A 13,370-nucleotide genomic window follows, 5' to 3' on the forward strand; every position below is an offset into this window, starting at 1 on the left:
AACAAGGAAAAACAATGGGTTGTCATATAGCTATTGAAAGTTTTAAATAAATTCGTAAAGAATGAGTAAAGTTCATAACATAAGAAAAAAAGCTTTAAACAAAAAGCATAAAACATAATGGTATATACTGTAATGATCACAACAAGCAAAAAAAACCCTAGGATTTGAAGTCCAGAAGAAAACAAGAAATTGTTAATAGAAGTTGCTTGGAGGTAAGATTATAGGTAATTTCTCCTCTGTTTTCTGCATTTTCTACAGTAATCATAATCATGCATTTCTAATTTTAAAAACATTAGACTCCTAAGCAGCTCACACCTAAGGACCTAAGGGCCACAGGCAATTCAGCACAGAGCTTAGAGATCACACCATTTAAAATTTAAATACAAGATACAGCCAAATCCCTCCAGCTTTTATTTATATGCAAGCACTTCCAACTGTGTTCCCTGGATGTGTTCCTTAGACAATGCTCTCAAGTCGCTTTACAAACAAGGCGCTGGCAGCACTGGGTATTCTCCAGTCAGGAGCCCCACCTATGGTCCTGACAACTAGCTTTGGAGAATACATTTACAGTATTTCACACATTTCATATGACTTATAAATGCTCGGTAACTGTTTTTTATTAATGGGCACACTATATGAAAAGCAAACTTCCTTTGAAATATTTTGAAAAGGCTCACAGCAGATAGGAAATTTTACCTTCAAATGTTAAATGCATTTCTTCATCACAGTGGAACTTTCAGTTAACTGCTTGCCCTCAGTTAGCTCTGAATTCCGGCAGCCCAACTGTCTTTCAGATTTGATCTGTCAGCAAGTAAAGGAATAATTTTTTGTGGGAAAGCAATTGTAATTTCCCACATTAGGTGATTGATTAAGTTCTCTCTTCTAAAAGGCTGATTGGTTTCCTGGTGCCAGTAAAATGATTGATGAATATTTCAACTGCAGCTCCCTTGCTAACCCCCCCTCACCCTTCCCCCATGCACTGCCGCCCCTTTCCTGCTGGGTTCCCTTTTTAAAAACGGACGGCATTTAAGGAGGTTTTGCAATTTTCCTTAAGAATCCACATTCTCAAATGTAGGGCATTTAATCTTAAGAAGATAGGACTCTCCTCAATGCTGAATTAGTTTTGCAGATACAAATCCCTTTACAAGGAATGAGGAAAAACTCGGAAATTAACTATAGGTGTGACTCCGTGAACGAAATCATACCTACAAAAGAGAAAGTATGCCATGGAGGAGTTATAAATGGGAAAAGTGATCATGTTAAAAAGGAAGAAAAGGAAAACTCTACATCTAAAAGGGAAAAAAAATGATAACTCTACATCCAGTTTCACGTTTACAAGTTGTCAAAATATTAGAGTTTTAATTGCAAACATTTCTATAACATGAACCCAGAGAATGGAATTTACATGTAAACTATGTGATCCTACAGATTTTAAAGCAGCCACGCGTTCTAAAATCAAAACAGGATAACAGTGTAAATGCCCTTTGATGGGTGACAGAACAGTATCTGAAATCAGAATCATCACAGAGAATCTAGCTGTGAGCACCATAGCTATGGGCTGTAAGCACGGCTTTCCTAAATTGCAATTTCCTGTTTTACCCAATTCATTCCATCATAAAGCTGAAATATCCCTTCAGGGATTATCTAATTTAGCTCTATCATTTTATAGGTGGGTCCACAGAGACTTGCCTTTGTAACAAAGCTAGAATCAGAATCTGGGCAAAATCCAGGCCCATCAACTATTTCCCTGCAGCTCATACCTCTTCAAATAATGTTATTGGCCTCCTCTCTCAAATCTTTTCCTCCTCAGACGACACTGCTTCCATAATCTATTAATCCACAATGCCACATCTTTTCTGTCATCTCTCTTTGCTGGGAAATCACTTTCTATTTTACTAGCTTTGGACAACTGGCTCTTATATTTCCATTTTCAAAGAGTAACATCAACCTTCTTGGATTGGTTCTCTCTTTCATATAGCCACCTTCTATGTGGCAGAAATTTAAAAAAAATAAAGGGACAAGGGACAAAGGCCACCTTTTCCTAAACCGCATTCCCGAATGCAGCCAAGCACACAGCCAGGTGTTTATTGGCCATTGCGTCTTAATCCGGTGTATCTAGTCACTTTAGTTACAAGAGCCACATTTCCAAACAGACACTACATTCTGGTTCCAGGAAGGCCCATCAAATCTTGGATTTAGTTTCAACACACTTTTGATTTGTATACTGGCCCAAGCTGCCTCAAGTGACTGAAAAGCACATTCCCTTCCCTTATATTTTGTAGACTTTCTCCAACTACCAGCAAAGGACTCAGATTCCTGACCTGACCATTCCTTTCTTTCATTCACTCATTCAACATTCATGAAAAAACAATTCCTTGTGCTTAGTGCTGGGCATACAGATAACACAATATGGCACCTCTGCCTTGAGTAGCTCAAAACCCCTTTTTTCCTTAGCACTCCTTAGATTCATCAAGGATTGTCCCTGAGTCTGCAAAACTGTTTTCTGGTCAACTGTTTGTGGTTGGCTTATTAAAGCCAACATGAAAGAAAAAAGTCACTTACATCTGTAAGAGTGGATCTTTGTGACTCTCTCTCTAATCTACAGGGAGTTGAGTTCTGGGCTTCCTCGACAACTACAAATGGCTTGGATTCACAAGTGCTTGCTCTGGGGCAGACACGATGCTTGGCACTTTACAGACTTTGTCACTAACCTAATAACCCTACAGTGAATTTCAGAAACGTTATGGTGGGGCGTCGGGGGAGAAATGACATCTAGGAAACAAATTATTAATGCTGTTACTGTGAAATCTGGGGCTTAACCTCTGTGGGCTTGTTTTCTCGTATGTAAAATGAAGACAATAATAAAACACCTACCTCCTGGGATTATGAGGATAAAGAGATTATAAATTACATAATAAGCCCTATATAAATGTTAGCTATTAAATGAGAATACTACAGTTCAGAGAAGTCAAGTGACAAAGTCACATAGCTGTGATCTTTGTTCTGCCACAGTCCAGAGTCACTTCTCTTTCCTCTCACACCATCTAACCAAAATCCTTCCTCCCAGGCTGAAACTACTACTGCCACTTCCAAAAACAAAGCCCTCTAAATAGGTATCAGTGGGGGGTTTCCCCCAGGTGGTTTATTAATCTGCTAAAAGGGCATTTTGGGGGAAGGACTGTAAGGCTAGAAAGGAAGTCTCCTGACAGGTTAGATTTCAACAGTACAGCAACAATATAGAAGAAAAAACCAAATCTGCTTCAGCTATTAAGTGTAGTAATTAAAGCAATTTAACTCAATTGATAAAGAATGCATTTAAAGATTTCATCTGAAATCTGAAATAAAATTCAAGCATTAAAATAAAAAAGGAAAGGATTGTTTCTTACAACTAAATTGCAACCCCCACAGAACACAAAAATGCTTTAAAAGGTACATTACGTGACACTCCCAAGAACATCAAGATAATTACAGAGTTCTCAGGAAGGAAGCCCAAATATCTCCCTGATCTTTCGTCTCCCACCAAGCTTCATCATCTTAAATTCTGATCCAGTAATTCCTTATTGTTATTCACATTGTTATGTGACATTTCTTCTGCCAACAATTTCACTACAGAATGAGTTCTACCTAGCAACTATCCTACGGAATAAATCCCTGTTTAACAACACAGTAATTGACTTACACTAAAATGTTACACTAGGAAAGGGTATTCTTAAGCCAGAAGATGCTTCTCCAATATAGACCCCTATCACCTCCCTCAGTGAAAGCTAGGTTAAAAGGCAAACCAATCTATAAAATGGCATTGCCAAAATCACAACTTTAGAAGACTCAGAAAGCCAAACATGTCTACTGAAAGCAAACAAGCAATTTATTCTTGATGGGAAATTTTATTTTAAAAAGATAGAGGAGTTTTAATCTCATGAATATTTCATTATTTTTATAGCAATGACTCTTGATAGTAAGAAAGTATTTTTATGTTGTCAGATATCTTTCCATAATTACAAATGTACCCTTTAAATCTACCCTTTGTGAGGAAAAAGGTCCATTGGAAAATTTCTGCCACAAGATAATTAACAGTTAAGCAACAGGTTTCATGTAGCAGGTAACAAAAGCCTTATCAGAGAATTCAGTGAGGGTGAACTATGACACACTTCATTTAGTCTCAAGCAAAGAAAACCTAAATGAGCTCATTTTCAATTTTATTTCCTCCGGAGCCCTTTTACGGAGGCAAAAAAAGAAAAGGAAACGAAAGAAACATCAAAGTAATTGAGTACTAATAACAGTGTCTGGTGAAGTCACCATTTTCTTACACATTAAGTTAGTTCATTTAGAACAGGGGTTCTCGCATGTTTTGGTTTGAGTGGTCTTAACCCATTACACATTAATATAAATAATATCCTTTCATGAAAAATAACTACTTTCCAGCAAAACAAAAAAAAATAGTGGAAAGAGTGGCAATGTTTATATTTTTCTAATCTCTATTATCTGGCTTAATTCTGGCAGCAAGATTCTCCGACATGCATTCAGTATGTTGTGATATATTGTTTTGGTTGAAGTATAGAGGCAGAAAATCTGGCCTCACACAGAAGTATTTACTTATTAAAATAATTGTACATATTTTTCTTTGATAATACACCAAAACTTAGTAGATGCTCATTTCTTAAAGGTTAGTTCAATGTGAAATCTAAAACTATATCAATGAACTTTGTGTACTCTGTTACATTAAAATCCATTGATCTATATGACATTTTGAACAGATCTTTTACCCATGCAGGATTCTGTAAATCATATACCCAGTGATTTGAAAAATACACTTTCACTGAAATAAGGTGATCTTCAAAATGTTGACATTTCATTATATGATAGCAAAAAAGTCACATTTGTTAATAATACCACCACCACCTGTCTCATCAGAAAAAGCTTTAAGTATTGGGAAGCTGTTAAGCTTATAGTGACAGGTACAAGATCTCCAAAATTCTAATTGTTGCCTGAAAGCTCAAATTTTATTAACTAGCAACAAGTATTGTCAGTCTTCCTTGGAGTTACAGGCTTCCTGTTCAATTTCCAAAAAAAACTGTCTGCCAAATACCCAAATCTGAACAAACCGTAGTTTAATTGTTCTTTCAAGTAAAAATGGTGATCCATGAAAAAAAATCCCAGCTAGTTCAGCGCATAACATAATGAATTGCACAGCACTTTTCCTTAAAACAACTATTCTATTTTGGTATGCAGCAGAAATGCTTTGTGTGTATTCATCATACAATATCAAAAACAAGTGTGGTCAAGGGTCAAGATTTAATAAAATTAATCATTTTTATTTCATCTAGGACTTAAGTGAAATGGGCTTTTTTAATACAAGTGTATGGAGATTAAGAATATAATCACTACTATTACAGTTTAGTGCTCTGACTTCCACTAAGGTGCCAAGTTTTTACCCACCATGGTTTTTTCAACATCAATGCAAATGTCAAAATGGTGAAAAAGACAAATAATGTATTATAAAAATAGTTTTGAGTTCAAGAGCGTCAAGAAAGGGTCTCAGGGACCCCCCAAAGGTTCGTGGACCACAATTTGAAAACCACTGGTTTAAATACTACAGTAAATCACATTTAATGACTCAATAAGTGGGAAGAGATTAAGTCTGAAACAAAACAATCCAGTAATGAATGCTCAACAAATGATGAATGGTAGAAAATAATACAATCCAACTGAGTATTATTTCATTACTCATTTATAAATTTAAAAGGCAAGAGATGAGGAAGCAGGATAAAAAGTATGTAAGGCTTCACAGAATTGTTGTGTCCTTTTTTTTTTTGAGAGAAAAATTGAATTGCACATATTGGCGTTGTGATAAAAAGAACACTGCATCTGATCCAGTAGGGCATAGGGAATTAACAAAAATGATTAAGACTGAATTTTTAATCCTTCCACGATGATAAGCTTCAGGACTGAAATAAGTACATAAATTAAATAAAATTAATTTTTTTAATGAAAACTCGCTACAGATTAAGGTACTTTCCTTCACTGCATCAGTCTGTCCTTCATTTTGGCGCAGATTTGTTACTAAAATGTTTCCTGAGTCTTAAACCACAAAATCATACCTCTGTTTCCTTTGGACTCAAAGGAAATATCATAGGAAGTTTAAAAATCTGTTCAATCATCTCCTTTTTCAATCAATGGTTTTAGAGGAAAAAATAAGAACACAAATTTTGACACTACAATGATGGATTGCAAGAGCAAGCAGAACCCACTCAGACCTCTGAATGCTTTTATAGACAAATCTAAAACTCTATGCTACTATGAAATATAAGGAGTTGGAGATAAAAAGCTGAGAAGGGTATCTACCTCTTCCACATGAGAAATTTAGTTGTGCATTTCTCTCAACTATGATCCTTGAGTATATTTTTAAATGAATTATAAATCGTTTCCAATGCAAATAGTTGTTCAAGCATCTATACTTGATAAATCCTTTGCTAATACCATCACTACAGGGCCAATGAGCTAGAGCGTCTTCGGCAAACAATTCCTTCTATCCCCATTACCAAATTCTTTTTATAATTTCTCACTTTGACAATGAGAGCAAAGTCACTATTCTGGTTCAAACCACCCACAGAGTATATCTTCAAATCAAACCGCCAGGATTTGTTTCCAGAATACATTACATGTTGCTGCCTAGGGAATTGGTTTTGGAAACATTACACTTGCCAGCTGACTTTATCAACAGTGCCCATAGAACTGACACCAACTTAAAGGTAAGAATCTTTCCAGAAAACAGAAAAATATGCTACTACTGCCATCTGTGGTTTATGCTTGAATAGCTTGTAAACAAATTGAAGGGTGCACAGTTCACAATTAGGATCCAAAGACCTCATCATTTGAAGATACTTTTTAAAGTTAACTCTTACTATAGCAAATTGCAGAGTTTCTTTAGTATACGACATAAGAATTTGTGATTCTCTTTTTGAACTTATTCCAATAATGCTGATGGAGAAACCACAAACTACCTTGAATGAAAATGTTTACAATACATACGGGCTAACTTTTGTTTGCCCCAAACACAAACTCCTAGGAAATTCAAAACACCTGAATGTCTCCTGTGAATTTATAATTAGGATAAATTCTCTTTTGAAATAGTGATTATCAATATTAAAACATTCCAAAAATTTTTAAAGCAAGAAATGTAGTTTTAAGGAAATCGAGGAACTATTTATTACAGTTTAGTCACTTTGCTCCCTTCAAGATAAATTTTGAAGGTTCAATTATTCCTGTATTTTTTTAAGAACAAAAATTCCAAAATGCAAATGAAGCTAAAAGTACGCTATTTTCACAACTTATTTTCTCTCAGTTTGCTTTCTCGAATGACAACCACTGTAGCTTAGGGATCAAAAGATTTGCTGCAGCTGGGGGTGGGGTAAAAAGCAATTCAGCTCCCCAACAGCCAGCTGAGGAAATCCTGGTTCTCTCCCCAACTAAATCACTGTTAATTAGAATTACAGGGTTACATAGTAAAGTCTTATTTAAATAATCGTAACCAGAGGAAAACTGTTTTCTTGAGAAGCTGTTCTACGCAGGCTACTGTTTAACAGCAGGTAATAAGAACAAAATAAAGTAGATGTTTTATTCTTTAAAATAAAGTTCTCTAATCTATAGTTATTTCTAAGCCACACTGAAAAGCAGGTTAAACATCTCACAACGGTTTTCTTCTAATTTTCCAGTATTAAGGAAATTAAGGTCTAACAGCCTTATCTTTTTCGTAGGGACAGGCCATTTTGGAAAATAAGCAATAAATAGCAAAGTAGGCTTAATTCTAGGAATATTGTACATCAAAGTTACATCCACAGATTTTTATTTTTTTTATTGAAGATTTAGCTCAGATGAACCTGAAACTTCAGCTCTAACAGGAGCTCAACGCCCGAAAAAGAATTACCTGCTCAGTACTTCTTGCCGACTTTTAAAAATTCTGGTATTTCTAAACCCTAGCTATCAATCAGAGGCATCCATCAACCCATAAGAAATTACCTGAGCCAGGAAAAAGTTGACCCTAAGAATACGAAAGTTTGAAAGACAATATTTTCTTTCACAAGTTATTGGTTTGGGAAATACTTTCAAAGTACAACAAAGAGGTGGGTACATTAGATCACTGCTTGTGTGGGCATGCATATTCAATAGCCACCTTCTGTTTAAAATTGTTTCAAGGACACTTTCATTCCTTGCTGAAATGCAAGCTTTCTCTGTTGATTCAGAACTTTGATTTTTTTCTATGACCCTTTTTCACATAAGAGATGATTGGTTCACACAAAATAAGGCATTCTTATAGTCCTACTTTAAAATAATAGATTTGACCAACAATGTAAAATTTACTCTTAAAAGGCATTGTGCCCAAATTTAACTTTCAATCGAATTATATACATGGAAAAAACACTCAAACAGAGAACCGTCATTTAACTTGGCTACAAGACCAAAATAAACGTAACAAAAAATGAAGACAAGGTCCCAAGCTCGAGATGCGCATGCTGAACATGAAGTCTCCTATGTTGAAGGAGCGATCCTGAATTCTGAAGCCACAAGTTGCCATCTGAACACAATTCAGTAATGGACCAATTTATTCAACACAAACCAATAAGCAACTGCCTAGTTATAAAATGAAGCCATGGTGTCTTAATACAGGATGAAACTCACTTACACAGCCCCGGGCCCCAAAACATGGAAGCATCATTAGCAATTTAAAGCCAACTTGCACACTAAGCAATACAAGTAATTTAAGAAACTTCCCTCATCACTATCATAGCAGCAGTTGGCATTTCTACCCTCCATGCCCCACTAACCTAAAATTAGGTATTTTAATCTAAAGTTTATTTTCTACCTTTGCCCAACAACCCAAGAAAAAGGAAAAAAATGTTGAGAAACCAAGAAATTATGAATAAAAGATGTGAATGCATAATTTGTCGTCGTCCCCCCATCTAACTCCCTTTCTTTTTGCTACAAAATTCAGAATGACTTACAGATTAGTAAGCATGTCATGGTAATAGTTTAATTACATGGGACAGAAATACCCAGAATTTGGTGGATGGTAAATCAAAGATTGGAAATGTGATCATCTCACATCTCAGCTGCTCAAAATCACCAGTGAATCTGTTCACTGTTGCTCAGTGTTCTGTGGAGGTCCCAAACCTACTAAAACAAACAAACAAACAAACAAACAAAAAACCCTGTGCTGTTTGTTCTAAAAAACAGCAGTACTATATTATATATTTTTTAAATCAGAGTAGAAAATTCAGAGGTGACTCAGAATTAACTTAATTTTTAAAGTCACAAAACTGAAGTTAAATTACGGAAAATATTTACTAATCTATTTTCAGGGACAAACATTTGGATAGCATGGTCATAGTAAGAAATAGATAACACGTTATTTAGTGAACTCTCATTTCCTCTAAAGTGTAATTATAAAAAACACGCTTTTAATTACTGATCATGGCTTATAACCTTCCTTAGCTTGAATATTTAAGTCTACTCCCTCATTCTCTTAAAATAAAATGAACAAAAGAAATATTCAGCATATATTTCCTCAAATCATTTATCTCCCTTTGAAACCCCCAAAAGGGAGCAGTCCTCTATTATGACTAAATTGAGCTCATTTTTGTTATGAAAACCTACAAGCAACAACTGAAAATATCTAGCGCAGTCAGCAGAGGGAATTTCTGGAAGGGTGATGATGCATCAAAAGGCTAGCAACTCTGTTCCAGTAGAATAATAAAAACCATTTAAAGGACTGTAAATTCAGTATCAATGGCGTTTCCGGCAGGAAAACATTTCTAAAATTCCACCTCCAGTTTATTTCTTAATGACACAAACCAAAAGACTTCCTACCTAGATAACTATCTATTGCCAATATTTTATACAAAATGGAAATCAGTCGGTAGGATAAAAAGACAGAAGAATTCATTTTTTCTGCTTAGAACTTAAGCAGTTTCATTTACTTTTAGAGAAAAATATCAATTAGGAAGTATAAAAGAAAAAAATGTCCCCACCGTTCCAGAAATAAACTTTTTTCTTTTTTTGGTAATTCTTCTGTGAGCGTGTTAAGTTATAAGAGATAATAGATAATGAACATAAATTCTAAGACAGAACACACTGCTCGTTCTTACACTGAAAAATAAAGCATCCCAGAATAGTCTACTGTTTCATGTATTTTCTCTTAAGCCCATCACACTGCCAAAAGTCCCATTGTGTTTTCAATAAAAAGGAAATATTTCGAAGCACTAAATAGGACTGATGTAAAATATTAAAGCCAGTTTAGCCTACGGTAAATGGATTGCTCGATAACATTCTTTTAAATGGTTCTGACCAATTGAGGAAATGAGACTATGAATGGGAAATTTGATTAAGAGTTAAAATTACCACTGAGTTCTTTAAAATGTACTAATGAATAATTAATAGCAAATGCTGTTCCTAGGTTTCCCTTACAACAATATTCTCAAGTAAAACTGAAGTCTGCAGCAAAATCCATTTACATGTTATGCACAGGTGGGTACAGGAAGTATACACACACAGAAAGGCATTATGAAAATACACACACTAATGTGGGCTATAAGATCTGGGGCTTGGGTAAAAAATCAGCATGGTAAATTTTAGATCAGGATTTACAACATTCACACATTAATACCAAACCAAACTCCACTTAAAAAGCTTAAAAAGTCAAAAGCATTAAAGAAATCCTTTGTTCCTATGATGCTGTCTCCTTCTACCCTAACTGGATTCCAGCCTCCTCCTTTGTGACACCGGATTTTATTGATCTCAAACATGTTCACATTCAGAAATTAGTCTCCAAAGACATCCCACGGGACAGTTGGCCACCTAGATACCACACATCACAGATATCTTAAAAAAGGACAAGAGCTTTGAAAACATATCCCTATTTGGTTAGCAGCATCAAGTGAAGTTAACCAGGTTGTCCTCTAAACACACTTCACTCTTAACTGGTAAAAACAGCAGGTCTACTGAGTTGGCAACAAACGTATGAAGGTGCAGATCCACCCCAAGATTTCTCTCCTTCCGTAGCTCCTCATTCATTCAACAATTGAAAGCCTAAGTGACTTATACTCAGGTTACTTTCCTCACACCTGCCAGGTCACTGTCCTGATTGAGAAACTTCTTGCTGAAGCAATTAATTTTTAGTGCCTTCTAACTGTCCCGGGTGTTTGCATTCAATTTGAAATGTTACTTGTTAGACACTGTTCGGTCCTAGATCTTTCAGAGAATTGCGAGTTTATGGCACAGAGAGGGGAGGAGGCACGGATCTCCAAGAGCCTGTCCTTTATTCGGAAATGAGGAGATGTGAAAGGTAGAAGACAGGGCAAATAAATAAATAAATCGGGTTTGCCGCCGGAGCGTTTGCCTGCCCGTACGAGCACCCTTTGTAATTCAGGCCTCCCGGGGCTATCGCCTGCGCTAATTGCTCCAGGGCGCTTTCCAAGTTCAAAAGTTCACCTTTTACGACCTCACAAAAGCTCCTTACACGTTACCAATAAAAACATTCCGCTGCAAACACCGAGGGAGAAAATATCAAACAGAAACAAATAAAACACCCCGCAGGGGGAGGGAGCCAGGGGACGGAGGGCGAGTCAACCCCAGAGACAGCCCGAGAGGAAACTTAGCTTGAAATATTTAAGTCTATTCCCTCATTCTCTCAAAACGGAGGACTTGGCCCGGTCCTGGGGGCAGGGGAAGAGCGGTAGGAAGGCCCGGGCCAGGTGAGGAATTCTCGGGGTCCGGGATCCGGGATCGCGAAAGAGACAAGGAAAACCGAGGTGGGGAAAGCGCGGACCGGGACCCGCCGGCAGTCAGAGGGAAAGGCAGGTGTCCCCAGCACCCCCTCGGGCCGGAGATCTGAGCCTGCAGCAAGTCTTCGCCAAACAGAAAAGGGGGCTGAGCGAGAAAGGAGCAGAGGGCAACGGAGTGCGGAACAGGCACCAAGGGGTCCAAAAAGGAGACGCTGGACCAGTAGCTAACGATCTGAAGGTCGGCGCAGAGGTGGAGGCTCGCAGTAGTACCGCACGGTAGAGAAGGAAAGAGGCTCCAGAAAGGTGTGGGGCAGAGTGAACCAAGGGGACGTGGGTGTGGCGTCGGGTCGGCAGGGCGAGGAAGGAGCGTCCGCTGGGGAAGGAGGGACCCGCGTGGGGGAGCACTGAGGGGACTGGGGGAGGGGAGGGCTCCGCGCTGAAGGAACCCTGTGGAGCAGAGGCGCCCACAGAGGGGACCCTGGAATGGGGTACAAAGGGGAGGCTCTGAGCAGAGCGGACCCGAGGGGGCGGGGAAGCCCCCAGTGACGGGACTTGAGGTGGGGGCTGGAGAGGACCGCGGGAGAATCGGCCTGAAGGGACCCGGAGGAAGGGGAGAGCTCCGCGCTGAGAAGATCGGGGGAGGAGGAGAGGGGTCCGCGTTGAAGGGACCTGGGGGGAGGGGGGAGGGTCCTTGCAGAGGGAGGGGGGGGGGGGGAGGCCAGTGCAGAGGGGACAGGGGGAGGGGGAAATGAAGGTCGGGGTGGAGGGAACCCGGCAGGGGGAGGATCCGCGCTGAGGGGAACGGGGAGGGAGGGGGAGGGTACACACTCAGTAGGAGAGGAGAGGGAGGGTCCGCGCTGAGAGTGACCCGGGTGAAGGTCCACGCCGAGGGGACCCGGGGCCTCTGCAGCTTCCCAGAGGGAGAGTCCGCTGAGAGGAGGGAGATCCCCGGGGTAGGGGACAGAGGGACGGTTCTTGCTGGGCCCGGGCTCTGCACGCCCCTCACCCACCGTTGCGCGGCGGCGGAGGGAGCGCGGCGGGCGGCTCCAGGAACCCCGCCGAGCCCCCGCCGCTTCCCCCTCCGCTAGGCGGCCGTTCGTCCCGCTCCATGCGGTGGTGCTCAAGGCCCGCGCTCGGTTCGCTGCTCCGCCATGACCGGCGCCGTCGCCGTCGTCGTCGTCGTCCGCCAGGGGGAGGGGGCTGTCAGGGGCCGGCGGGCTCCCGGCTACCGCGCTCTCTGGGCCGCGAGCCGCCCGGCTCCTAGTCCCTCCGCGCCGCGCCCCCTCAGCACTGGCCAGCTCCCTCCCCCGACGTCACGCGCCGCTGCCACGCACAGCCCTGCAGAGCACGCTGGGTATTGGAGTCCGTCCGGCGAGGCCATCCACGCGAGACTCCACCAACTGAAGGGGTGGGAGGAAGGATAACCAGCCCTGAAGAAGGGAAATCCAAGTCCTTTCAAGATCATGAACCCTAATGAAAACTTCTGGTAAAATTTAATAAAGATTACTTCAGAGTCTTTTCTTTATTGTGATTTATGCATGGTCAACCTTTCCAACGACTCTTTGTATCCCCCCCGCCCTGACAATGATTCTT

At 39.8% G+C, this 13,370-nt stretch overlaps 1 protein-coding gene and 1 long non-coding RNA gene across 6 annotated transcripts in view; one reads left to right on the forward strand and one right to left on the reverse strand.

Annotated features, from left to right (window-relative positions):
• The window catches only part of NR6A1 (nuclear receptor subfamily 6 group A member 1), a 202,460-nt gene extending 189,536 nt beyond the window's left edge, over positions 1 to 12,924 (reverse strand). For all 5 annotated transcript variants that reach the window (XM_074331000.1, XM_074330999.1, XM_074330998.1 and 2 more), the window contains exon 1: positions 12,788 to 12,924. In XM_074331000.1, coding sequence (XP_074187101.1) covers positions 12,788 to 12,887 — 100 coding nt within the window. In that variant the 5' untranslated portion in view covers positions 12,888 to 12,924. The remainder of the gene's footprint in view (positions 1 to 12,787) is intronic.
• LOC141571186 (uncharacterized) lies at positions 11,756 to 13,293 on the forward strand. The gene is made up of 2 exons (XR_012495938.1): positions 11,756 to 12,080; positions 12,866 to 13,293. It is a non-coding gene; the product is annotated as an uncharacterized LOC141571186 (long non-coding RNA).
• The last annotated feature ends 77 nt before the right edge of the window (positions 13,294 to 13,370 follow it).

Source organism: Rhinolophus sinicus, linkage group LG04 (genome assembly GCF_036562045.2).
Source record: "Rhinolophus sinicus isolate RSC01 linkage group LG04, ASM3656204v1, whole genome shotgun sequence".
NCBI classification, from domain to species: Eukaryota; Metazoa; Chordata; class Mammalia; order Chiroptera; family Rhinolophidae; genus Rhinolophus; species Rhinolophus sinicus.